Below are 27,298 nucleotides of genomic sequence, written 5' to 3' on the forward strand. Positions count from 1 at the left end.
CAGTAGAGAGCACCTTGTCCACATCCTCAGAGGGAAGAGGCTGAAACCGATCCCACCAGACTGGAATGTAACTGGCCGACTCTGGCCCACTGCCTGTATCCACAGCGTACGGAATCATGCTCTTCAGGCGCTCGATTTTATTGGCAAAGTGTTTAGCAAATGTGTCACAGGAGGCTTTAGAATGCTCCATGGGTTACTGAGCAACTGGACCAACCAGGCTTCGGACCACTTGGAACAACCTCCTGGGACAGCACTCTGCCGACGCAATAGAGGCAGCAAAGAATTGCCTCTTTGTTGCCTTTGTTGCCAGCTGGTAGGCCGCTATTGCTGCTCTAACCAGTGTCCGATCGTCTTCAGCGCGAGATTTCCGCCACCGGCGTTCTAGTCGTCTCACCTCCTGTCAGACCCCGCAACCGTGGTGTATACCAGGGTGCTGTCTGAGTTCTATTCAGGGGGAGAGGACGTTTCGGAGCCACCTGGTCTATCGCCCTAGTGATCTCCCTGTTCCACTCCACCACCAGGGTTTCGACCGGGCAACCTTCAGTCAGCTCCAAATCACCCAGCACATTCAGGAATCCCTTAGGCTCCATCAGGCGTCTGGGGCGGACCATCCTAATAGGTCCTTGTCCCCTGCGGAGGGTATGCGGCATTGAGAGGTCCATATTCACCAGGTAGTGATCTGACCATGACACGGGGTTAGAAGAGACAGCCCCCATTTTCAGAACACTTCCCTCCCCTCCCAAGACAAACACAAGGTGAATAGCATGACCGGCTACATGGGTGGGCCCTGTCTTACTCAGGTGCAGTTCCCAAGAAGTCATGGTTTCAATGAAATCCCGAGGTGCTCCCGTGAGAGTGGTCTCAGCGTGTATGTTGAAGTCCCCCAAAACCAATAGGTTGGGGGAGAGCAACCGCACATCCGAGACCACCTCGAGCACCTCGGTCAGGTAGTCTGCCGTGCAGTGGGGTGGGTGGTACACAAGTAGAATCCCTAGACTGCCCTTTGGGCCCAACCTCCAGTACATACAATCAACAAACTTGGTCTCGTGGAGAGGGGGTCTGGTGAAAACCAAGGACCCCCAATAGATAACTGCCAACCAATCCTTGGCTGCTGTGCATATTGGAAACCGGCTGGGCACATGGCCTCAAGTATGGGAGCTGAGGCCTCATCCAGCCAGGTCTGCGTAATACACACCAGGTCTGCATTCTCATCCAAGATAATATCATGGATGAGCGATGTTTTCTGAACTACAGACCTGGCGTTACACAACAGCAGTCGAAGGTTGGATGGAGTCTTGCATCCCCCCGTTATCTTCTGGTTGTGGACAGGCCCGGAACAGGGGATGGATATAATGCATCTATCCCTTGTTCCCCTCAACTGGCATGGCCTGCCACCCGTGCCTCTCCAGGATCTGCCACCTAGCCTTATAATGTCATGGCTCCCCACCCTTCCCACAGCCCTCCCCTCCGGTCTACACATGTTCCCCTCCCTGTCTGCTGATCAGGCAGGCCCCCCACCCCCAATGAAAGTATATGAATTGCCCGTGTCTCTCTTAGTCCACGAAGTGGGGTTGGCTTGCCTGCAGCCGATGGACCTCTTCCTCTTGCCTCCTGTCACGGCTAAAGCGGCCAAAGCGCTTCGTTATCTTCCCCCCTTTTTCGGATCCTGCTCCTCCATCGTGGCCAGTGGAGGGCACATCGGACCACACCGCTGATGTTACGGCCCCCTCCCCTTCTCCACCACGGCCAAGAATGCCAAAAGCACAGCGGACAGCACGAACGCACCCGGGCCACAACCCAGGCCCGCCGCACCACACCCGCCGCCGGCCACTCCCCCGCCCGAGCAGGAGGCACCCCAAAACCGCCAAAGGGACGCCGCCCCCAAAGACAACCAATCAGCAGCAGCGGCGGAGAGGCACAAGCCGCGGCGGGGAGTGCAGGCCGCAACAGCGGCGATGGAAAAGGCACTAGCCGCAGCGGGAAGCACAAGCCGCAGCGGCGGTGGCAGGGCGGCAAAGATGACACGGACCGCGGCGGAGAAACAGCTAACACTGTTTCAAGCCCTAAAGAAAAGCACTGCATGTCAAAAACATTTTATCCACCTGTGACAGCATGGGTTGTAGCCTGCAGTGTGAGAGGGAAGGGATGCAAGCAAACCAGCCAAATCAGCCCCTCCTTGTTAACTTCACCACTGCCACCAAGTGGATATCTTTGTTCCTCTGGTTGCCTCCACTAAGGGGCCCTTTAACCTTTTGGAATTCGATGGACCCAGCCTACTCCCAATACTGGCTAGAGTGGCATTTTTCTCTTATGTAACTCTTCAAGATTCTGACCCCACAACTTTTCAGTACCTCCAATTACTACCTTATTTTCTAACTTGATTAATATACAACATTTTAATTCCTCCTCCCAACCTTTTAGCCAATCAGAAGGAGAGTCGACTCCTGGTTAAGTTTCTATGTCCTTTTAAATGCCAGGTTCCTAGGCTGAACTTTTGACCTTCCTGTGGAAAATCTCCTGAGCAAAACAGCCCCATTTACATTTTACCCTTTTTGGCACAACTTCCCTCAGTGAATCTTTGCCCCTTCTGTGCAGGAGCCTCCTGTGAACTTTTGACCCTCCTGTGCAGGAAAGCCTTTAGAGAAAATGATATATTCATAGACCTATATGAATATAAAAACCAACCTTTTACAACAACCAAAAATAACACAAAATAATGGACAGTTTCATTCCTTCACACAGGCTAATAGTGAATTAGAATATATGAGCTGGCCTATAGCATTTGCCTTTAATCCTTAAAAGCTTTTTCTTTTTAAAAAAATTGCCAATGCCTCTTGGTATTTCTTTTTTAACAAATATTCAGAATCTAGAAGAGTGTTGATCAGTTAGGCAAAAACTTATTGAAGTAACTTAGCAACACTAACAGTGCAATCCTATGCAAGGGTACTTAGAAGAAACCCCCACTAGCCTGGTTCACCCATAATGCAAAACCAATCCCCTAATGGTCTTTTTAAAAGATAGCAGGTGCAAAGGATACTCCATAAAGGTAAACAAGGATTTTAAAATAATATTTTGTGTGTGTTGATTGTAATATATTGCTAGGAATTGCAAGCCCCCACACTTATGAGTAGAATTGCCATTTTATCTTTGTCTATTATATCATTAGCAGTCAAAAGTCAGTACTTCACAGTACTCTTCCCAGGTTTACTCCTGTTGATTAAACTGTGAAAGAGTCATCAAGGTGGTAGACATTATCTTTCAGCAGCTAGGAATACTCCCAAAATAAAATGGCACCCCTTCTGTGTTCCTTTCACTGAACAAGGTTGTAAGTTCAGCTCAACTTCTTCACTGTATGTTACAGCATGGATATAGGAACACTTTGGCTTTTAACAACAAAATATGCTAGCATTATAGCACAATCCTATGCTATGAACTCAATAACAAAATCCATTGAATGCAATAAGTGTATACAGGACAGGAGCCTTAGTAAACTTTAGCCAGAGCTTGGAAAAGTTACTTTTTTGAACTACAACTCCCATCAGCCCAATCCAGTGGCCATGCTGGCTGGGGCTGATGGGAGTTGTAGTTCAAAAAAGTAACTTTTCCAAGCTCTGACTTTAGCTATGGTATTCTGACCACTGTTCTAGAAGGATTATACAGGAGCACAGCCAGGACAAATGAAAAATTGCAAAGCAGAACCTTACCCTAGCATAGGGATGAGAAAATTTTTTCACCATGTTAGCAATGAGTGGGATCAGAGGCAAAAGTGCCCAGAGCAATGGATGTGAATGGGAGCATGGCTGGGAATGGGGTATGGCCCAAGGAGATCTCCAAGGGCCAGAAAAAGAGACCAGGAAGGCTGCATTTGATCCTCAGAGCCTGAGGTGTCCTGCTCCAAACCTAGCAGCTATCTGCATACATCACAATACAGCCTTGCCTTGTAATCAAGCCCCCTTAGCTGAAACCTATGATTTCAAGTGTGCTGCACTATTGGTTAATGCCTAGGCCTGATTCTAACAGATAAGATAGTAAACATCTGAATGGAGTATATAACTTCAGACTACAAGTCGGAGAATCACATGATCAAATTAGGGGCTTAGCCCCTGTGTGCTTTGCATGCCAAACTCACCACCCCCAGGGACCTTGACTCCCCTTGCCAACCCTCCTCACAATACCCCCCAGTACCTCCAGGTATTGGCACATGTAAGCCACTATGTACATGCTCTCACTCCTCACCCGCTTGCCTTGTCTGTTGATGCACTGCTGTAGCCTCTGACACTGCCCCCCTTGAAAACATCGCCACCATGCAGCATGTCCAGGCCACCGTGCAGCATACCCAGGCTGCTTACCAGCTTCCTGGCCACCCAGGCTGTCACTGCCACCACATAGGCTGCTCCTGCCCAAGCTGCTGTTGCTGCCGCCACCACATAGGCTGCCGTCCCACATAGACTGCCTCCCACCTGCCTTGCTTCCTCCCCCCCAGCCTTGCTTGCTTGTTTACTTCCTTGCTTGCTTGCTTCATTCTTCCTCCCTTCGTTCTTCTTTCATTCCCATGCCTTCCTCCTCCCTTCTTGAGGCCAGCACAGCTCAGTCATGCTGCAGTTTGTAGCACCACCTGTCTGTGGCCAAGTGAACTGCAGCATGATGGGTTAGGGACCTACAAAAATATAGTATATAGAGAAAATTCAATGCATAGAAAACTAGCACTTCCATGGAAAGCCAGTTGTAGTCTTTCCCTGGAAGTGCTAAGCCTAGGCATTCCCTGGAAGTGCTAGTTTTCTATGCATTGGATTTTTTGCTCATATGATTCTCCCACCTGTAGTCTGAAGCTGGATATTCCATATAGTCATATACCCTCCACTGGTAAGTAGTCTGAAGTGGTACATTGTATCACCACATTTGCTATTTGTAAATACTCAACCTAGTTAGTGCAATAAAAGAACTAATTTAACATATATAGTACTTAGCCTCTCATTTTCTATTCTCGATTATTCAGATTTTAAACAGACTGCTTAATACCTAGCATGTCATTCATGTTACATTATTAACACCAGACTCATCCTCACAACTTCCCAGTGAGCTTGGAAAATTGTCTTAGAAATACAGTTGCCATAGCAACCTGAAAATAATGGTCATTGTAAGAACCTAACACAGTTTTGCTGAAGGACGCTGTCAGATTTTATGTGTTTGGTTTATTCATAGACATATGGAATGTGATCCTCCATTGGATATTTGTTGTGCAACTTGCCAACAAAGGAAACAAAACAAAATTGGTTTCAACTTTTAAAGTTATGATTTTTTAAGAGCCAAAGTAGATGTGACAAAGTAGATGTTTCCCTAATTCAAATTGTTTCCCTCCTCTCTTGGTTGCTTTTAACCAAAGAAAAAGACATTGGGAGTTCGAGTCAGAGATCTCACGTGTCACATTAAAAATGGAAATGGAAATGGACTGCCTCCAAGTCGATTCCGACTTATGACGACCCTATGAATAGGGTTTTCATGGTAAGCGGTATTCAGAGGAGGTTTACGACCATACGCAATGGGGTAGAGGACATCTCTTTTTTCAGAACTGAACATAAGAGGTGTTCACACATTATATTCAACAACTATATAATCTGTGCATACAATAGTTGAGCTGTACAAATCAGCAAGCGTATGTGCTTTCACAAAAACACTTGTGTACTTGTAGAGACAACTTGTACCTGTGTTAACTGTAACATGTGAACAAGCCTATAGGAAAAGGGATTTGTGACCAGCGTATATTTTCTCATCCCTGCACCAACATGACTTGGCAAGCTGCACTTGCCAATATTTTGTCCTCTGTTTGAAGGGCTGCCAGATACAATTCTGGTTAAAAGATAAAGAACTCTAAGAAGGGAATAGGGTTAACCCTATCATTAGGCAGAATGAGGCAAATGTCCCAAGTGTTAAATCCCGGGGGGATCCTCCTAAGACCCCTGGTTATATTCTTTTGTTGGAGGACAGAACTATGTATGCCATGTGGCCTATGATGCCTCCTCAGGTGCAGTGGAAAATACTGTCCTGTTGCCAGTATTGAAGGAAGATTCAACTGCCTGTCCACTTCACTTCTGTATGTGGAACTGGGGGTGGAGGGGATCTTGTCCTTCACTTCAGGCAGCAAAATGTCTTGGGCCAGGTAGGGATGGGTTTATAAATTAAATTAAATAAATAAATAAATAAATAAAATTTGATTACATTCACATTTAAAGGCCGGCCTATATCATTCGCAGTTTCTGAAACAATATGAGAACCAACATATAACCATTTTTCAAAATTCACACTTCTCTGAATTTTGCAGTTCTCTAGCCATGTAATATGTACAAAAATGCATTTTTGTGTGCATAAAAATACATATTTTAGTGAAAACAACACAGAAATATTACAGTAAAATGCTTTGCAAAAATGTGCATATTAGGCAAAATTGCATATAAACATGAATATATTAGGAGCTATTTGCATGGAAGAGAGCCAGTGTGGTGTAGTGATTAAGGTGTTGAACTACGACCTGGGTGACCAGGGTTCAAATCCCCATACAGCCATGAAGCTCACTGGGTGACCTTGGGCCAGTCACTGCCTCTCAGCCTCAGAGGGCGGCAATGGTAAACCCCCTCAATACCACTTACCATGAAAGCCCTGTTCATAGGGTCGCCATAAGTCGGAATCGACTTGAAGGCAGGCCATTCCCATTTCATCATGAGAATTTTTTCCTTAAAAAAAAATGCAACCTGATGTGGAAATGTGGAGAACTGTATTTAAGCCTGGCAAAATGAGATATTGAAAGAAGCAGAAACTGACAGATTTGTCTATCCATAGGGCCAGCCTTGGAAGGGAGAGCAAGGGCCTGGAAGTTGCTTATCAACAGTTAACACCTGATCAGCAGACTAAGCAGACACACAGGTCACCTGGTCACAGTCTTCCCTACTGTGATGAAATGCATTCTATTTCTATTTAAAAGGCTGTAACTGAGTCTAAATGTGCATCTATTCACATAAATCAGCATTTGGAAATTTTATGCAAATCTGTGTCCTCTTTTGTGTTCTTTTTTGGTGATGCATTTCCTCTTTTTTGGCACTGTGTAAGTGGCCACCCTGTTTGATTGTCTTTAAGCTGCCACAAGACCCTTCTCTACAAACTATTTCCTGGTTGCTGGCTAACAACATGTCTGTCCAACATGAACCCACCACACTGAGCAAAGCCCATCAGGCATGCTCAGTGTCCTGCCAAATGTTTATCAACTTCTGCAGTCCTAGGCAGGGAGTAAAACAGAAGGCTATTAAATTATACATGGCTGCCAGGTTGGTGGGTCACAAATGGTACAGACCCTTCACAGCAGTACTTTTGAGGAGCTGGAAACAATGGGGACGCTGGCTATTATACAACCTCTCTCCCTTAAGCTTTATTTTTTTCACCAGGAGTTTTTAAATAGAAACAGATTTGTACCCTAGCAGCAATGAAGGGAACAGGGTTTCTTTCGCCTCTGTGATTTCTATCTGAATAAAACACTAATATCAGAAAGGGACTTTCGTCTTGCCATGAATCATCAGGGCTAATGGCTACATTGGAGACATTTCCTCACTCACGCCAAAATTAAAGCACATGCTATTGCAGAGTTGATGGTTTTTTTAGAAATATAACCCTTGCAGCTCAAGACAGGGAAGGATTGTCTCAAAACTATATGCTATGTTATCAGATTTGGGGAGGGAGGAATGTTTGATGGGGCTTAAAGTGCAATGGGAAGGGGATTGGTCTACCAAAATTGATCAGGAGGTCTGGACACAACACAGGAATAAACCACTAGTGGTCACTTCCTCACATCAAATTTGGGAGACCATGCTGAAAATTGCTCACAAATACACACATCATGAATAAATCATAATCTTTCATCCAAATGTTGGAGAGGCTGTGATACACCCGGCACATACCACCACATATCATGATACTGTGTGCAAGTTCAATTTTTTTTAATTGAATTTTTGAAGAAACTCAACTAATTACTACACAGACCCCAGACAGAATGCCACAGTGGGCTAGTCTACATTTTTTCCATGGTTGCTAACAAAGACTTAAACAATAAAATATTAATAGGACATCTTCTACGACATCTTAGCAAGACTAACAATTGCAAAACATTGGAGATATTTGAGAGGAACTACTCTCCAATATTGGTATCAAAAAGTGTGGCACATAGCTTCCACGCCCAAGCTCAGAGTGGCAAAGGGAACCTCTAAAAAAGATGCATTTGCCAAGGTCTGACACTCCTTCATAGCCTATGTAAGTTAAAAGGAGCATGGTCAGGATCCTCCAGCTCATTATGTCAATATTTGGAATGCATCATGTTGGGCATGATCACTCAATAGGGTGCTGCATAACGCTTCCTTACTCAACCACACATTTCCTGACCCATACTCAGCTCTGTCACCCAACTGATAGCAGGGCTGATAGTTAAGCACTAGGGTTTCTTTTTTGCTTTATGTTTCACTACACTGTGATATGGTAGCCCTACTATGCTTTTCTGAGTTTATGCCATTGCAGGGGGGGGGGTGAGAGGGAGTTATGTTTTGATTTTCTTCTGTGATCACCCACTGTTGGCATTGTAAGTGGGTAAAGTTTTATGTTTATTTAGTGGTACTGCACTAAGATGTTCTACAAAGCTTTGCCTGTATTTTCCTCTGGCTAGTGTACCGATGGTGTTATAATTTCTCTTTTCAAAATTTCAATAAAGATTATAATACACATACATGCACACAAAACAAATAGTGCAAACCTAGTTTGGGGCAGTCAAGAAAAATATATATATATGAACTACTTCGTATGGGATCATAGTGTGGTAGTTATTCTGGATGTTAAAATGCAAGCATTTTAAATGGTGGTGTTTAGGCTGCATTCTTGTTGTAAAGTTCTAGGGCTGCCTCTCAGTTTACTAATTCATTGCTAATGCTGATGTGTTTCTTTTTTGTTGCATTTCTGTTTGGTATTAATAGTTTTAATACCAAATGCCCATCAAACATTGGATGAATCTGCTTGGATGAAATATTTTAAATAAATAAATGAAATGGGGTTCAGCTCAAAGAGTGCTTCCAGATGGACCCTTGTGGGAACACCCATGTGGGATGGGTGTTCCTTGTGCATGAAGGTTTTTTACAGCATCCACAAAACATTGTTTTCTCCATTTAATCCAGAGTCACCCTTTCCAGGGGAAATCCAATAAATAAAAACACTCCATTGCCAGCATCCAGTTTGCAAATTAAGCACCCATCTAGAAGCACCCTTAGTCATGAATCATATTGATTTCATGATATGCTGAGATTGCACTGCATTGCACTGTTTAAATATTTTGTAGCAATTTTGCTTTTATAAGAAAGGAAACAAGCCTACTTAAGTCAGAAAATTAATGGAAAGGAATTTGAATGACTTTGATGAGTTTTAATAGGCTCCTTTAGGAATAGTTTATAATGGTTTGCCTTCCATTCCACTCTGAAAACATATTGGCTGTTAAGTAAGTGTTGTTATGATTGCTTTGAATAGTTGTCTTTTATGTTTGCTCCTGGCAATGATAGGTTTTGAAAGTAACCAGTTTTGCAATGGCAACTGTGTTCTTGCACTATCTTTGATATGTTGTTATTTGTTACTGCAGATCTTTCTGCACAAACTTACGAGCTCTCATGCAGTCTATTTTTTTTTGTTACTTTTTCATCTTTGCTTGAGTTCAGTTATTATGGAGAAATGAGCCATGCTCAGACATGAGGCTAGAGGCATTGGTGCAGGTGAATACTGATATCCAAGCTAAGCCTGTTACGCATTGAAAAACTCAATGAACACGTCAAGTGTTATAGAATTAGCTTTCAAGTGTTTGTGGAAATTCATCTGCCAGGGCTTTGATATGAGGTGGCATTGGCATGAAAGCATAAAAGATGGATGGCAATGCAGTGAATATCAAATTAGGGTTGAAAGGCAAGCTCAGAATGGTATCTTCATTTAAACTCAAAGAGGGATACTGATTTTGGATCACATCAAATGAAATCACCAGTTTCCAGGTCATAGAAAACAAGTCAAAGGATTTGTTCATCACTGAGGCATCAGTTTTAATGAAAATCACATCTGTTCCTTTGACATTTTTGGATGCCAAAAGTTAATTAAAACACATTTCCTTCTCAGAAAAAAAAACTTTAAAGTTCTCTTAGCTTCATCTTCAAGCACTGACAGAATTCAAAGAATGATTAAGTGTTGGCAGCATTATCAATTAGACCTGGAGAACTCTACCTCCAACTACAGCATTGGCAGAGTTTTCATCTGGAGCCCTTATCTACTTTATGACAATTATTCCCTCCATCCTTTCAGAAACATGCTTTGAAATGTTTACTCTGGTCTGATGTGATATGGAATATAGAGAGGCAGACTGGTAATATATATACTGTATATATTGTTATGGGACTGAGGAATGAGATAGATGATTTCTTTGGGTCCTCTTCAAGCCTGCATTCTTGTATCTGAAGTTGGCATATGCAAGTTTGACACAACTGATCAAGGCAGACAGGGTATCTAAGGGCTTAAGGACCTGCACAATGTGATCTACCAACCCAAATGCTGCCATTTTATGACACAAGAGGGGCTTGGTAGGCCTTCTGATTGTGCTGCCTGTCTGGCCTTGCAAAACTGTCACAGACATGCCCGGCCACTAGTGGAGGTTGGTAGGGCAAATGTCAAGGAAGCCAAAAGTAGTGGTGTCAGAGCGAATGGCCTGTGAAGCTAGAGCCAATAATAGGTGGAGCCAACTAATTCTGGTTTTGTCCCAGTTCTCCTCCCTGTTGAGTTCTATAAGGGGCAATGCTGAGACTACGGACAAGGATGCTGACAACCAGTGCCAGCCCCTGAACTTGTTGTAAGGAGGTAGGCAAGTAGGACTGGCTGAGAACAGACTGAGCTTGGTGGAGCAGTGCTCGACTTGCCCTAATGGACTAGCCTCCACTGCCAGCCACAAAGCATGCCTAGCGAATGTTTAGAACTCTAGTCCATATACTGTGTTATTTTTAATATTCAAGAATCTGGAGCTTATGCTTATGCTTCAGCTTTTCCACCTCAGTATTGCCAAAGATGCAAGAACTAAGGGTTTCTGCCTCTATGGAGTATATTTATTTATTTTTATTTATTTACAGTATTTATAGCCCACTCTTCATTGAATAGTTTCAATCCAAGAGCAGGGAACAACATAAGATAAACAGAGAAAATATGTACAAAAGTTCTAAAATCATATAAATGGATCCAGTTAACAAATTAACAGCTCTGTCAGAAAGCAGAATGATGCATCTGTATAAATCAGGGGTTCCCAACCTTTTGGGGCATGGGGGCATATTTGGAAATCTAAACACTGGTCATATTCAGAAAACACCCCTTCCCAAATAAGACAAAACACCTACACACACTGACACCCCAAAGCTAATGCTTCCAGCCAACCCTCCCAAAACTCAAAAAATTAAAATTGGAAGGCACAGGGGGCCTTAGGAGAGGCCAATGACAGTGCCTGAGGGTTCCATAATGCCCACGTGTGCCACATTGGGGACCTCAGGTATAAATATTCAGAAATACATAAATTCAGGGTTATTTGATGCAGCACTAACTTGGGCAGCAGAGTAGCAGTTACTAGTGTGGCTAGCGAGCCTCAGACTAAAATGAATGTGAGAAAATTTTATCTGCTTTTTACAAAAATAATTTATTGTTCTTATAACCTTCTTGTCAGGAGACCCATTCTGTACTTGTTTCTTTAGTGTATTTTGATTAACATCGCACGCGCGTATACCCCCAAATATTTTAATTTACCACAAGCTCCCAGAACAACACTGCGGGGAAATTAAAATGGCAGCTGCCCGGTGTTGATCAGTGGAACATAAGAAAAGCCCTGCTGGATCAGGTCAAAGGCCCATCTAGTTCAGTGCCAAGGGTCCCCTCAGGCCTGGAGCTGGCCCTGGTCTGAGATGAGGACCCCAAATCAATTATCTGGCAGCACTGCTCTATCTGACCAGACTAGATAACCTTGAAAGATCCTGGTAGGCCTAATTTTACATATCTTACACCATAGTTATTTTAATTCCGTCATGGGGAGCCTGTTGCCCTCCTGATGTAGATGGACTCTAGTTTTCATCCCTGACCATTGACCATGTTGGCTGGGGCTGATGAGAGTTAAAAGTCCAACATTATCTGAAGGCCACAGGTTTTCCATCCTGCTTTAATTAAATCAGTCTTATTTGCTGCAATATAATCTGATTCTCCATATATCTATGAAGTATCTTACAACATTTTACAGTGGGCCATGTTTGGTTGATGGATCATAGACAGTGTAGGCCTGGCTTAGTGTAGAACAGGCTGACTTTGCTTATACTTTCTTCTCACAGATGAAGCCTGCAGTCCTGCCTATAGCATCCCTGCTTAAATACTACAAAAATCAATGAAGCTTAAGCAACAGGTTTGCAGGACTGCACAAATTTTAATAGGCTGTAACTCTACAAAGTGTTAGAGGAATAACAGCTTGTTTTGGATGATGAAACATTCCCCCCCTACTATTCAAATCTCTTTCTTAATAGCTCTTCGTGTGAAATCGTTCTGCCGATGAAGCAACAAATTCTCACTTAGCCAAAGGTGTCAGCCTGTAGTGAGGAGAAAATAATCAACAGACACATCAAAGCAATTTGATTGGTGGCGTATTAGAAATCTACCAGCGGGAAGGTGACTATGTCCTTGATATAGAATCTTATATGAAGCCTAGGAGACTCTGAAAAACTACTGAAGGAATCTCTGTTGCAGATACATATTTTTGCAGGCTTCTGCTTTTATTAGATCTTTTTTTAAATTGATCTATTCATAATAATTTTTTAAAATATTTTTATCAATATGTGTAATGATTATTTTATAGTACTATACAGTATAGATATTTTTATTAAGCAATATATAAATCTTGCTAAATAAATAAATATTAGAGGTTGTGCTGTTGTTTTTAATCAGAGACTTTGGCAGCTCCTATGAAGAGCAGAAATCTCAATAAAATGAGGCAAATTTTGGATATAGAATTATAGAACCATAGAGTTGGTCGGGGCCTATAAGACTATCGAGTCCAACCCCCTGCTCAATGCAGGAATCCAAATTGAAGCATACCCGACAGGTGGCTGTCCAGCTGCGTCTTGAATGCCTCCAGCGTTGGAGAGCCCACCATCTCCCTATGTGTAATTGGTTCCATTGTCGTACTGTACAGTTAGGAAGTTTTTCCTGATGTTCAGTTGAAATCTGGCTTCCTGCTACTTGAGCCCATTATTACATGTCCTGCACTCTGGGGTGATCAAGAAGAGATCCTGGCCCTCCTCTGTGGGTTAACCTTTCAAGTACTTCAAGAGTGCTATCATATCTCCCCTCAGTCTTCTTTTCTCAAGGCCAAACATGCTCAGTTCTTTCAGTTTCTCCTCATAGGGCTTTGTTTCCAGTCCCCTGATCATCCTCATTGTCCTCCTTTGAACCCCTTCCAGTTTGTCTGCATACTTCTTAAAGTGCGGTATCCAGAACTGGAAGCTCTCAAGATGAGGCCTAACCAGTATCAAATAGAGGGGAACCAATACTTCACACAATTTGGAAACTATACTTCTGTTAATGCAGCCTAAAACAGCATTTGCTTTTTTTGCAGCCACATTACACAGTTGGCTCATATTCAGCTTGTGATCAACAACAATCCCTAGGTCCTTCTCGCATGTAGAATTGCTGAGCCAAGTATCCCCCATCTTATAACTGTGCATTTGGTTTCTTTTTCCTAGGTGTAGAATGTTGTACTTTTCCCTGTTAAATTCCATTCTGTTGTTTTCAGCCCAATGCTCCAGCCTATCAAGATCCCTTTGAATTTTGTTTCTGTCTTCCAAGGTATTAGTTATCCCTCCCAATTTTCTATCATGTGCAAATTTGATAAGCATTCCCTGCACCTCCTCATCCAAGTCATTGATTGAAATGTTGAAGAACAGTGGGCCCAGGACCAAGTCCTGTGATACCCCACTCGTTACCTCCCCCCAGTTTGAAAAGGAACCATTGATAAGCACTCTTTAAGTCTCTAAGTACAATTCTGTAGCCAACTATGGATCCACCTGATGGTTGTTCTATCCAGCCCATATTTAGCTAGCTTGCTAAATAGAATATCATGGAAAACTTTGTGAAAAGCTTTGCTGAAGTCGAGATATATTATGTCCACAGCATTCTCACAGTCTACCAGGAAGGTTACCTGATCAAAAAGTGAGATAAGATTAGTCTGGCAGGATTTGTTCTTGATAAATCCATGTTGGCTTCTAACAATCACTGCGTTGTTTTTAAGGTGCTTACAGACTGACTCCTCCTCTAGGATGCACACCTTAACGTGGTGAGGGCGTTTGAGTGTGTTGAAGAAGCTGAGAGCAATGCTATCAGGAGTCTAGACCAAGAGGCCAGACTCCTAGCAGGGGCACCCAAGGCGGAATGGTCAAACCTGAAACACCAGACTAAGATGCATCCAAACTCAGAGGAAGGCAATGGTAAACCACCTCTGAATATCTCTTACCACGAAAACCCTATGAACAGAGTATCCAAAATGCAACACGAGATAGTGCTGGAAGATGAGACCCCCAGGTCAGAAGGCACTCACCGAGCTACTGGGGAAGAACAAAGGACAAGTATGAGTAGTGCTGTGACTAATGACGCAGCTGGGTCAAAGCCGAAAGGAAGCCCAGAGGCTGATGCACTCAGATGCAAAAGGAGAGTCCGGAGTTGTAGGATGCACACAATAGGAACATGGAATGTGAGAAGCATGAACCAGGGAAAGTTAGACATTGTCAAGCAAGAAATGGAACGCATCAACATTACAATACTTGGTGTGAGCGAACTAAAATGGACGGGAATGGGACATTTCCAATCAGGCAACTACTAAATATTTTATGCAGGAAATGAGAAATTAAGAAGAAATGGGGTTGCTTTAATAGTGAGAAGTGATGTAGCAAGAGCAATTAGGAGCTACAATACAAGGTCTGAGCGAGTTATATCAATGAGATTAAATGGGGAACCTATCAATATAACCATCATCCAAGTCTATGCTCCAACGGCAAATGCAGAAGAGGGGGAATTGCAAAGATTTTATGCAGAAGTACAGGAAGAAATTGATCACACACCAAAACAAGATGTGCTGATAATCATGGGGGATTGGAATGCAAAAGTAGAGAACAGAGAAGAATTAGGAATTGTGGGGAAATGGGGCCTAGGAGACAGAAACAAAGCAGGAGAAAGACTTATCGAATTCTGTGAAGCCAATAATTTGTTTCTTGCAAACACATTTTTTGAACAACCGAAAAGACGACTATACACGTGGACATCACCAAATGGTCAATATAGGAATCAAATTGATTATATAACTGGTAGCAGAAGGTGGAGAAGTTCCATACTTTCTGCAAAAACAAGACCAGGAGCAGACTGCGGTACAGATCATGAACTGGTTGTATCAAAAATCAGAGTAAAGCTAAAGAAGAACAACAAAGCAATCATAACGCCAAAATACAATTTAAATAACATTCCAGAAGCATATAAAGATCAAATAAGGAACAGGTTTGAGGCTTTAAACTTAGTTGACAGAGAACCAGAAGAACTATGGAATGAAATCAGAGACGTTATCAGAGAAGAATGCAAAAAGACAATACCTCTAGTTAAAAAGAGAGAAAGACCGCAATGGATGACTGAAGAAACTCTTCAAATGGTTAAAGAGAGAAGGAAAACAAAAGCAAAAGGAGATAGAAACATGGTCAGAACCCTAAATGCAACAATACAGCGACTAGTACGTAGGGGCAAAGAGAACTATTACAATAATTACTGTATAGAAATAGAAGAGGACAACGAAGAGGGTAGAAAAAGAGCCCTATTCCAAAAGATTAGAGAAATGAAAGGGAAATTTAAACCAAGAGTTGGGATGTTGAATAATCAACAGGGGAACACTCTGAATGACTGAAATGAAATAAAAGGAAGATGGAAGCAATACACTGAAGAACTCTATAAAAGAGATGCCAGGATGACAGATTCATTCATGGAGGAACCATATGATGAAGAACCAGAAATTTTAGAATGTGAGGTGAAAGCTGCTCTTAAAATACTTGGAAGAAACAAATCACCAGGAATAGATGGCATACCAATAGAGTTGCTACAAGCTACTGAGACTGAATCAGTCCAAAGTTTGACTAAAATCTGTCAAGAAATATGGAAAACTAAACAATGGCCAACAGACTGGAAGCGTTCCATATACATCCCAATTCCAAAGAAAGGGGATCCCAGGGAATGCAGTAATTATTGAACTATTGCCTTAATATCCCATGCAAGTAAAGTAATGCTCAAGATTCTACAACAAAGGCTCTTGCCATATATGGAGCAAGAAATGCCAGACGTCCAAGCTGGATTTAGAAAGGGAAGAGGCACCAGAGATCATATCGCAAACATACGTTGGATAATGGAACGGAGCAAGGAATTTCAGAAGAAAATCACCCTGTGCTTTATAGATTACAGCAAAGCCTTTGACTGTGTAGATCATGAAAAACTATGGAATGCTTTAAAAGAAATGGGGGTGCTACAGCATCTGATTGTCCTGATGCGCAACCTATACTCTGCACAAGGGGCTACTGTAAAGACAGAATATGGAGAAACCGATTGGTTCCCCATCGGAAAGGGTGTGAGACAGGGGTGTATTTTATCACCCTATTTATTTAATCTATACGCAGAACATATCATACGGAAAGCAGGATTGGACCAAGAAGAAGGTGTGAAAATTGGAGGGAGAAATATCAATAATTTAAGATATGCAGACGATACCATACTACTAGCAGACACCAGTAATGATTTGAAACGAATGTTGATGAAAGTTACAGAGGAAAGTACAAAAGCAGGACTACAGCTGAACGTCAAGAAGATTTATGCAACTTTACAGTTGACAATGAGGACATTGAACTTGTCAAGGATTATCAATATCTTGGCACAATCATTAACCAAACTGGAGACAATAGTCAAGAAATCAGAAGAAGGCTAGGACTGGGGAGGGCAGCTGTGAGAGATCTAGAAAAGGTCCTCAAATGCAAAGATGTATCACTGAACACTAAAGTCAGGATCATTCAGACCATGGTATTCCTGATCTCTATGTATGGATGTGAAAGTTGGACAGTGAAAAAAGCTGATAAGAGAAAAATCAACTCATTTGAAATGTGGTGTTGGAGAAGGGCTTTGCGGATACCATGGACTGCGAAAAAGACAAATAATTGGGTGTTAGAACAAATTAAACCAGAACTGTCACTAGAAGCTAAAATGATGAAACTGAGGTTATCATACTTTGGACACATCATGAGAAGACATGATTCATTAGAAAAGATAATAATGCTTGGAAAAACAGAAGGAAGTAGAAAAAGAGGAAGGCCAAACAAGAGATGGATTGATTCCATAAAGGAAACGACAGACCTGAACTTACAAGGTTTGAACAGGGTGGTTCATGACAGATGCTCTTGGAGGTCACTGATCCATAGGGTCGCCATAAGTCGTAGTCGACTTGGAGGCACATAACAACAAAAACAGACTGACTGCTTTATAATCTGCTCCATAGTTTTCCAGGGATCGATGCCAGGCTGACTGGTCTGTAGTTCCCAGGTTCCTTTTTTTCCCCCTTTATGAAGATTGGGAAAACATTAGCCCTCCTTCAATCGTCCGGCAATTTATCCATCCTCCACGATTTCGCAAAGATAATAGACAGTTGTTCTGAGAGTTCTTCAGCCAGTTCCTTCATTACTCTAGGATGCAGTTCCTTGGGCCCTGCAGATTTGAACTCAGTCGAAGTGTTTAGGTATTTCTTGACCATTTGTGTATTAATCTCAGGCTGCAATCCTGCCCCTTCAACTTCATGTTTCCCATGAAGACTGAGTCAAAGTAGGAATTGAGCACTTCTGCCTTTCCTTTGTCATCTCTTATCATTTTGCCAGCCTCAATAAGTAGCGGTAGGATGTATTTGGCATCTCTCGCTAACCTCAGCTCATTCTCAGCTTTAGCCTTCCTGACGCTATCCCTGCAATTCCATGCTAACTTTCTATACTCTTCCTTTGTGGTCCAGCCTTCCTTTCACTTTCTGTATGTGTCCTTTTTTGTTTACAGGTCATTTCTAAGCTTTCTGTGAAGCCACATTCTTCTGCTGTCTTTCCCCTTTTTTCCTTGATGCAATTGTTTGCCATTGTGCCTTTAGAATTTCCTCTTTTAGAAACTCCCACCCATTTTGGACTCCTTCTCTCATTAGGGCCGCTTGCCACAGAATCTTACTTACCATTGTTCTGAGTTTATTAACATCAAAAACTGGAAATTAATAAGGCACCCTGGATAGAGCCAAATGTATAAATCCATTTGTTGATCCATCACAGTTTTATAATGTGGACTTTTGATTGACTTCTCCATTGCAGCTTTCCCAACAAAAGTGTTTCCATGCTAATTACGCTGCTATGTATGTATGTATATGTAACGTGTATCCAGTGCAGTTAATAAGATCTCAGGACTGGCACAATTCATTATTTTGCATGGGCTTCTGTGAGAAATTCAGTCAAAATTAATCACATATAGATTTTTTGGGAACGATTCACAAGCAAGACACCAGATCCATATGCTACTTTCTGCTCGCAGATCTTTTCTGCATAGCACCTGACTAGTGATGAGAAGACCTGTCAGTTTTGGTTCTCCTAGTTTCTCAGTTTTCCAGTCTTAAAATTCAGTTCTCCATATTTCTGCAGCAATCTGCAATTTTTTTAAAAAAAATCCTCATGAAAATTCCCCAACTTTTAGTGCTAATTTCTTTTGGTTGGCAGTTTTGACTAATGTACACATTTTTGCAAGCATTTATTGTCATTTAATGCATTTTTGTATGTTATTTCACTCATATATTCATTTTTAATGCACACTTTCCCCTAACATATGCATTTTTGTAAACATTGCTTGGTTGGCAAACTGTATTGCCAAATTCAAATAAATGCAAATTTTGAAGGATGGCTGTGTTTTGATTCTCATATTGTTTTAGAGAGTGTGAATTTGATAGATTCAGTTTGAGATGTGAATTGAATCAAATTTTCCAGCCATCCCTACTGCTGACACAACATTTATTGCATGTATGTCTCCATGGAAACAGAGAAATCTGGTACAGGCAAAAGTTATATCAGAAGTGGCCTTATGAAGTGCCTTACACTCTGCAAAACTGCCACAAAAGTACTACAGAGGCACAGCAAATTGCAACTTATGGCACAATCCAACTCATATTTACGCTGGGCTGAGGGGAGTTGGATATAGCAGACCCCCAGCTGAGGCAGCAGGGTCCCAGCTCAGCCAGGCTCCATCAGGCTCCACTGGCACCCCAGCTCAGGCCATGGCAAAGCCAGGACCCTGCCAGCTTCTGCGGGTCCTGATCCAGGCCATAGTTTCACTGAGAAAAAGGTCAGTCTAAGAAGAAGTTTGTGGAGAGTGCTTACTCCCCAGTAGGGATATTTGTGAGACTCTGCTTTTACTTTCTGGTCCCCGCACACATTTCCCGGCTGAGCCTACATTCAGCCAGTCCAGAGGCTCCTGAATGGCAATTGGATGCCACGGACCTTCCCACTGACTCCTCCTCTGCCGGCGCCCCTTCTGCTGGCTTCCCATGAGTTGGATTGCTCTGTTAAGGAAGTGAGAAATAGGAACAGGCAATCCTGAAGGAAAATACAACAGTAAAATACAAGTAAAATAAGAGACATGGTAACCCCTTAACAAAATAAACAGACTCACAAAGGGGTATGAGATGCCAAACATTTTACTCACAGCAGAGGTGGAGAACCTCAGGTCCAGGGGACAAATGTGGCCCTCCAAGCTTCTCTGTTTGACCTTCAGGACTCTTCCCAGATCACACCCCCTCACAAGCCCTGCTTTGCACCCTCCTTGAATGTTTTTGCCTGGTTGGAAAGTGTCCTTGAACACCGATAATGCCTCTTGCCCACCTGGATGAAGGATAGAGAGGGAGATGTGTGTGTAGAAACTTGCCTACTGTCCAAATGTAAAATTTACATTTCTTGTTCTGCCCTCTTTTCCTTATGGTCCCACCCACCATTGGCATGTGACTCCCCCAGATGATTACCCTGATGGGAATGTGGCCCTCAAGCTGAAAATGCTTCCCCACCCTGACTTACAGGAGCAATTAACATATGAGTAATTTTGTGCATTTTTTTTTTTTTAAACTACACCATTGTCATTAAGTTGTGGGTATGAGTCAGGAAAAATGCTAAGAAATAAAGCCACATACAACCTGCATTTTTTAACAGCTTATGCAGTTTTCTGGATCTAAACATTGAGCACTTGTCCTGCAACCACAGTGTTTGATACCAATAGATATTACAGCTCTCGAATCCTCTCTGCGTTTCTAATTAAAGGCCTTACAAATAGTCCAGCTGTTGTCATTACTTTCCCTTTTGGTTCTCAGTTGCCTTTCCTACCTCAGGCAAGCTGGCATGGAACAGGCACAACATCTAGTGAGTTGGAGAGGCCTGTCAGGGTGGCGAGAGCTGATATTCGAGTCCCTGCTCTGAGGAAACCTGAAGAGCTGCCATATGGCAGCAGCATGTATGTTTGGTGCATTTGCAAGCAATTAATGTGTGAGGTTTTGCAAACAGTCAGTGTCAGGATTTGCAAACAGTTAAGAGGCCTTGACTCTAGTGATGCACAGTATCTCTACTCTTTGTGATAGGGATAGAAAAAGTATAGCCAATAGAGCAAAAGTCTTTAGGAACCAGTTTTCAAGAGACAGTACTAATATACTAAAATCAGTGGCGGACATAAAAAACTACACCTCAGAAAATTGGGATAAAATCATCAACAAACCTACTCAAGTGACAGGCATAGACTGAGAATGAGGGTGAAATGAGAGTCTGTACATGAAGGTGACTGAAAAACAGGTCCATGGGAGAACACTCTACTTGAAGGTGACAATATTAAAAAAAAACTATCCATAATACCAGGAGTTCCCAAACTGGCCCATGGACCACCAGTGATCTGCAAGCTTCATTCAGGTGGTCCGCAGCATGTCTGGATTTGTGGCTGAAGATGGGAAATGGCACCTCCATTGCACTGAATAGTCATACTGATCTTTAATTGTATTTTACTGCTTCTTTTACTTCTTATATTGTATTTTATTGTCTTACAATTTGAATTCGATGGAAAAATTATTTAGTGCTCCACCGAGCAGTTTTCAAGTGGTCTGTGGGGAGAAACGTTGGAGGACCACTGCATTATGCCAAAGCTGATGTAAAGACTTTCTACACAGTGGGGAACATCCATGTGCTGAACCATTTTTAAACTATGACTCCAACATGGGTCATAGCCATCCCAATTCTACTTTGGGGCAGCATTCATATTAGGGCCTCAATCTAGAGAAAGTTAGTTGTACTTGAGTCTCATTGAAGCTTGGTAGTAATGTCTAAATCATCCAGTTTAATTCAAGGGGACCTAAATGCAATAACTTTCTCTGAATTGGGGTCTAGGACTATAATATTTGGATAAACCTTCAGGCTGAGCACAATGAGGTTAAGCCCGTTGTCAAGCAGGTTGTGGTAGTTCTGTCCTTAAGCTGAACAAGATGAATATATGTTCTGCAAAGTCTTTATGGACGCTCTTAAGGTGCTGTAACACCTCTGTGCAGAACGCTCTCAGTTACATCCTGGAGTTTAAGCAAGAACGTCACAGAAAAGGTGGATGCAAGAACAGTTTAAGATTTATAAGAAGAAAGCTAGTATCAACAGATCAATAATAATAATAATAAATAATAAATTTTATTTTTCAGCCGCCTATCTGTCCGGGTTAGGGACACTCTAGGCGACGAACAACAAGAATAAAAACAATACATATAGATCAACATAATCAAATTTTAAGCTAAAAAACCATTCATTAAATCAATTGTAACATAAGTTAATCTGTCCCAATCTTGTAGGCCTGCCTGAACAGCCAGGTCTTCAAGGCTCGCCGATAGCTGGACAGGGAGGGAGCATGTCTGAGATCGAAAGGGAGAGAGTTCCAGAGGGTGGGGGCCACAACAGAGAATGCCCTCTCTCTGGTCCGTACCAGCCTAGCTGTTCTCACCGGTGGGACCGAGAGAAGGTCTTGCGAGGCTGATCTCGTCAGGCGGCACAATCGGTGATTCTGGAGGCGTTCCTTCAGATATACTGGGCCGAAACCGTATAGGGTTTTAAAGGTCAACACCAACACCTTGAATTGGGCCCGGTAGACAACTGGTAGCCAGTGAAGATCTAATAACACTGGGGTGATATGATCCCAGCGACGGCTATGCGTAATCAAGCGTGACGCCGCGTTCTGTACCAGCTGTAATTTCCGGACTGTTTTCAAGGGTAACCCCACATAGAGCGCATTGCAGTAGTCTAAGCGAGAGGAGACCAGGGCATGCATCACCTGAGGGAGCAGGTGAACAGGAAGATAGAGACGCAGTCTCCGTATCAGATGTAATTGATACCAAGCTGCCCGGCTCACTGCTGTAATCTGAGCCTCCATGGACAGCTGGGAGTCAAGTATGACCCCAAGACTGCGGACCTGGTCCTTCAGGGGTAAACTTACCCCATCAAGCATCAGGTCAGTAATTCCTAACTTCCTTTTATCTCCCACAAGTAATACCTCAGTCTTGTCGGGGTTCAGCTTCAGCCTATTCTCTCCCATCCATCCACTTACGGATTCTAGGCACTTGGACATGGTATTCACAGCCAACTCCGGTGAGGACTTAAAGGAGAGATAGATCAACAAAAGCAACACTCATGAAACTCCTGGTTTTTTTCCAGCGAATCTCAACATATACGGGCAACAATTGCATTCTTCAAATAATTTTTAAAAAGAAACAATGCAAAATACACATACATTTAATTGGGTTTTTTCTCCTTTGTTTTCAGGACTACACACTCACTATGTACTTCCAGCAGTCCTGGAGGGATAAAAGACTATCATACTCTGGAATACCTTTGAATCTGACTTTAGATAACAGAGTGGCTGACTATCTCTGGGTACCAGATACATACTTCCTGAATGACAAGAAATCCTTTGTTCATGGAGTTACTGTGAAAAATCGAATGATTCGGCTACATCCTGATGGAACAGTCCTTTATGGTCTGCGGTATGTAACATTTAATCTTACTGTATAGCTACTTACTGGAGTAGGTTTCCTCATAAGAATTGGCATGCCTGATGATTTATCAGAAAAACTTTTATTTTAGCCTATTCAGGGAGTACTCACAGACACACACTCAAGCAATTTTATCTGATTCTTGGTAGCCCTAACAAACTGTAATCAAGGGATGACAGTTTAATTCATAAGAAAAAAATGTTGCTGTTAGATGTTTCACACGTAAATATTACATGTAATATGTGAATATATATATTTTCATGTGGTGATATGTCTGGGAATGCACATGGTCCCCAACAAAGATGTCTTTACAAGCTTGATAGTGTCAACTTTATCAAGGATCATGGCCATTTTTGAGGGGATCCCTTTATATGGCAATATTTACACTTACAGCCCACAGATCAGGAGTACATTTACACCACATGCAGAGAGGACATTGCCAAACTGGCTCCACGCCTCTACAAAAGTTGCAGCTGTTTTTAAACAAATTAACAGATTAAAGAATAAACAGGATAGGACAGATTTATGAACCTGTGATTTACATGGACCTGAAATAGGCTAATCCATCATCCCAAGGTGGTTTTCTTTCTTTCTTTCTTTCTTTCTTTCTTTCTTTTTTGACAGACACAATGTTTGGCCTGCTTACCATTTCAGCATTGCGATTCAGAAAATTATACCCTATATGACAAAGGCTGTTTTACCCTTAGCAGTCACCTAGAATTCAGTGATAGAGATAAGTCTTGGCCTCTTTCTCTGAGCAATGTGGTTCACGTTGTAGTAGACTGTGGACAAACAGATTGTTGAAAGTGTTTTATGTACATTATCTCAGTGATCTTTACAACAGCCTTGCCAGTACTATTATCTCCATATTGCAAATGGTGGGGGGTGGGGGGACTGGGGCTCCTAATTGTTCCCTTGGATACACATTCTTACCTGCTCCACACCTCATATCACATATGACATCAGGTGTGGGGCAGGTGGGCGTGGTCTGAGGAAAACAGCTTTGTTTGAATGCTGCAGGAAACTCCAGCATGTCCTGCAAACTTACTGCTTATGGAATCTGTTCAAGATCAAGGCATTCAGTGGTTAAATCTATATGTGAACAATGACAGATGCCTGCAATCATTTCAGGAACAGCAAAATATCATTCTGCACAACAAATATACAGAAGCTTGAAATGAAACTCAGGCCATAGCAGCAAGAAAAAAGGTTGCACTGTCATTACTTTTGTGCCACCCTGCTTCATTCCTCTATGAATGATTCAAGCAAAATTTGCCATTAAGTCTCTCTTGGGGAATGGGAGACCTCACTGATGGAGATAAATGGCTTTTGTTAGGGGAGGGGGGGAGCTGGTATTTCAGCTGTGAAAGAGAAAACAAGGTGCTTATGAGGAAATTCCAGAATGTGGTTATCGTTTGTTAAACAGAGCATAAGGAAAACGTATCTAATTGCCTTCAATCTTCAGGACTGTGGTTCCTATCCATCAAACTGCCTGCTCAAAAGAAGCTTATAGTGCTGCTTTGAGGGATATTTGGATGTGAAAACATTTTTTTTGAAACATGTTGCACTGCCTTCCTTGCAATGCTGTAACTGGACAGTCATTCATTTATTCCAATATGTGAGATGAGAAGCTCTTATATTTCTTGCGGTGGCAATAAAATTGAATATTAGACTGGTACAGAAAAGTTTTGACAGTTAAAACAGTATAAAATATAGTAGGAGATAAAACATTTCATATCTCCAAAGTTTATAATCATTCCCAGGTGTTACTGTATGCCATTGTATACAGATGTGCATAATTACCCACATATACATGTACCCAACGGACATGTGTAGTTGTAGCTCTTGAGCTCAAAGTCATGGCAGACTGCAAGGCAAGGTACACTTATCCCATTATACTGGGGCTAGCAATTAAACAAGAAACCAAAGCTTTGAATAAAAAATCATACGATTTATTACAAATTAGGGGAAACTGGTTAATATGCAGGTTGTTACAAAAGTAAAAATTGGACAAGCAACTTTGGGGTTAAATCTTGGAGGCAGTAGATGAAGGAGGAGTCTTATGCCAAATATGTCAAGGGAAGGCTGGCAGGTGCCAAATGGGTCTGAATTGGGTTAGAGAGGGAAGTTAAAATTAAAACAGTGTTAGGTGTGGCTATATTTGCTTGAGAACTGAGAAGATGGAAAGACAGAAGTAGACTAACTGGGAAAGAGACAATCAGAGTGATGCTATGACCTTTCCTAGAGCAGAGGGAGAAAATGAGTCTTTTTTTTAGGGGCAGGGGCTGGTAGATTGCCTTAGGTGCCAAGCCACTGGGGTCTGTGATGAGGAACTGGGGCAAACAGTGACCTGATGGGGCCTTTAAGTCTAATGCAATAAGAGACTTCCTTGAATAGCTCAAGAAGCTTGGAAGGGGGAATACGAGACTGTATGTTATGTTAGCTCTCTAATTAAACCGAATACAGAATGCCAAAGATGGAATGGAGGGGAGGGAACACTGTGGGAGGAGAGAGGGAGGGGAGCAAGATTGATTAGGGGTGAACAATCTCGATGTGATGCCTTATACCTAGAGGTTCTTCAATGCTCAATAAATAAATAAATACATTTCTGCTCGCATTCCACAAACTGGGCTGGGAGTAGGGAGGGGCGAATCTGTCCATTTTGGTTTCTCTCCGTTACTCATTTTTCCAGTCTTCGGTCAGTTCTCCACATTTCCATGCAAGTTTGCAGTTTGTTTGGTACAAATTTATTCTAATATACACATTTTTGTATACAATTTGTCTAATATAAGTACATGTTTTTGCAAAGCAGTTTTCCCTAAAATAATGTATGTTACTATTAACTCATATATACACATTTATGCAAACTCTCCTATAGTATGTGCATTTTTGTACACATTATTTGGCTGAAGAACTGTACTGCAAAATATGTACACATTAAGAATGGCAGTACTTCAATTCTTGTGTTGTTTTGGAAAGTGTTATAAAGTGGGAATTAAATGCAAACTGGATAATTCCCCCCCCCCATTCTTAGCTGGGAACATGCTGAAACTTTATAAATCAAAACACGATTGGGGTGAGGGTGAGGGCTTGTAGGGGAAGGTTTCTCCAGGAAGGAAGCCTGCCACAGTTTCACTGAATTCCCAAAATGGGGATTACTTTATTTGTAGACTAAAACAGAGGTAGAGAGCCAGTGTGGTGTAGTGGTTAAGGTGTTGGACTATGACCTGGGAGACCAGGGTTCAAATCCCCACATAGCCATGAAGCTCACTGGGTGACCTTGGGCCAGTCACTGCCTCTCAGCCTCAGAGGAAGGCAATGGCAAACCACTTCTGAATACCGCTTACCATGAAAACCCTATTCATAGGGTCGGCATAAATCGGGAGCGACTTGAAGGCAGTCCAGACAGGCAAAACAGAGGTAGCCAATATGGTGCCCTTCAGATGTTGTGGGCTACAATTCCCATCATCCCTGACCACTGGCCAAGCTTGCTGGCAGAACCAAATTCATCAGCAATACAATTCGATTTGCAAATAACACTGCCTGATTCTCACACTTATTTAATACTAACAACTCATTTGAATGATGGTCGTTGTACCTGAACCCCTCTGCCTGTAGGGTAATAGGGAAATCAGGCATAGCTTATTCACACTGAAATCCATGTTACCAGATTTCTCTTGATATATATTGGTGTTGTCATCAGTATGCCAGGTAATTGCATGCAAACTGGAAATCCAATGTAAGCTACAAATTTAATTACTCTCCCTTTCATCTTTATTTCTGCAAGACTGAAGTAGATTATTTTTTCAAATGCTTTTAATCCTCAGTCTACAGACTCTGGGGTAATAAGAGAAAAATCCACTACTATATGGTTCTTCTCTAAAGTAAGAAATCTAAGATGAGCAAACTGCGCCAAAGGAAAGTATTTGTTATTCATGTACATATAACAGATTAGTATCAACCATCAAATCAAAGGAGATATATTGGTGATACACCTTGATGCTAAAAGTCAGAATGAATATAATGGTGAACTTAGATTGTTCTGAGGGCTCATTCACGCGGCAATTTAATAACAGATTGAGGCTGACT

At 42.1% G+C, this 27,298-nt stretch overlaps 1 protein-coding gene across 2 annotated transcripts in view; it reads left to right on the forward strand.

Moving 5' to 3' along the window:
• Positions 1 to 27,298, forward strand: part of GABRB1 (gamma-aminobutyric acid type A receptor subunit beta1) — a 129,625-nt gene that overhangs the window by 59,182 nt on the left and 43,145 nt on the right. For both annotated transcript variants that reach the window (XM_061583828.1, XM_061583830.1), the window contains exon 4: positions 22,980 to 23,200. In XM_061583828.1, coding sequence (XP_061439812.1) covers positions 22,980 to 23,200 — 221 coding nt within the window. The remainder of the gene's footprint in view (positions 1 to 22,979; positions 23,201 to 27,298) is intronic.

The sequence above is a fragment of the Rhineura floridana genome, chromosome 9, assembly GCF_030035675.1.
Source record: "Rhineura floridana isolate rRhiFlo1 chromosome 9, rRhiFlo1.hap2, whole genome shotgun sequence".
Lineage (NCBI taxonomy): Eukaryota > Metazoa > Chordata > Lepidosauria > Squamata > Rhineuridae > Rhineura > Rhineura floridana.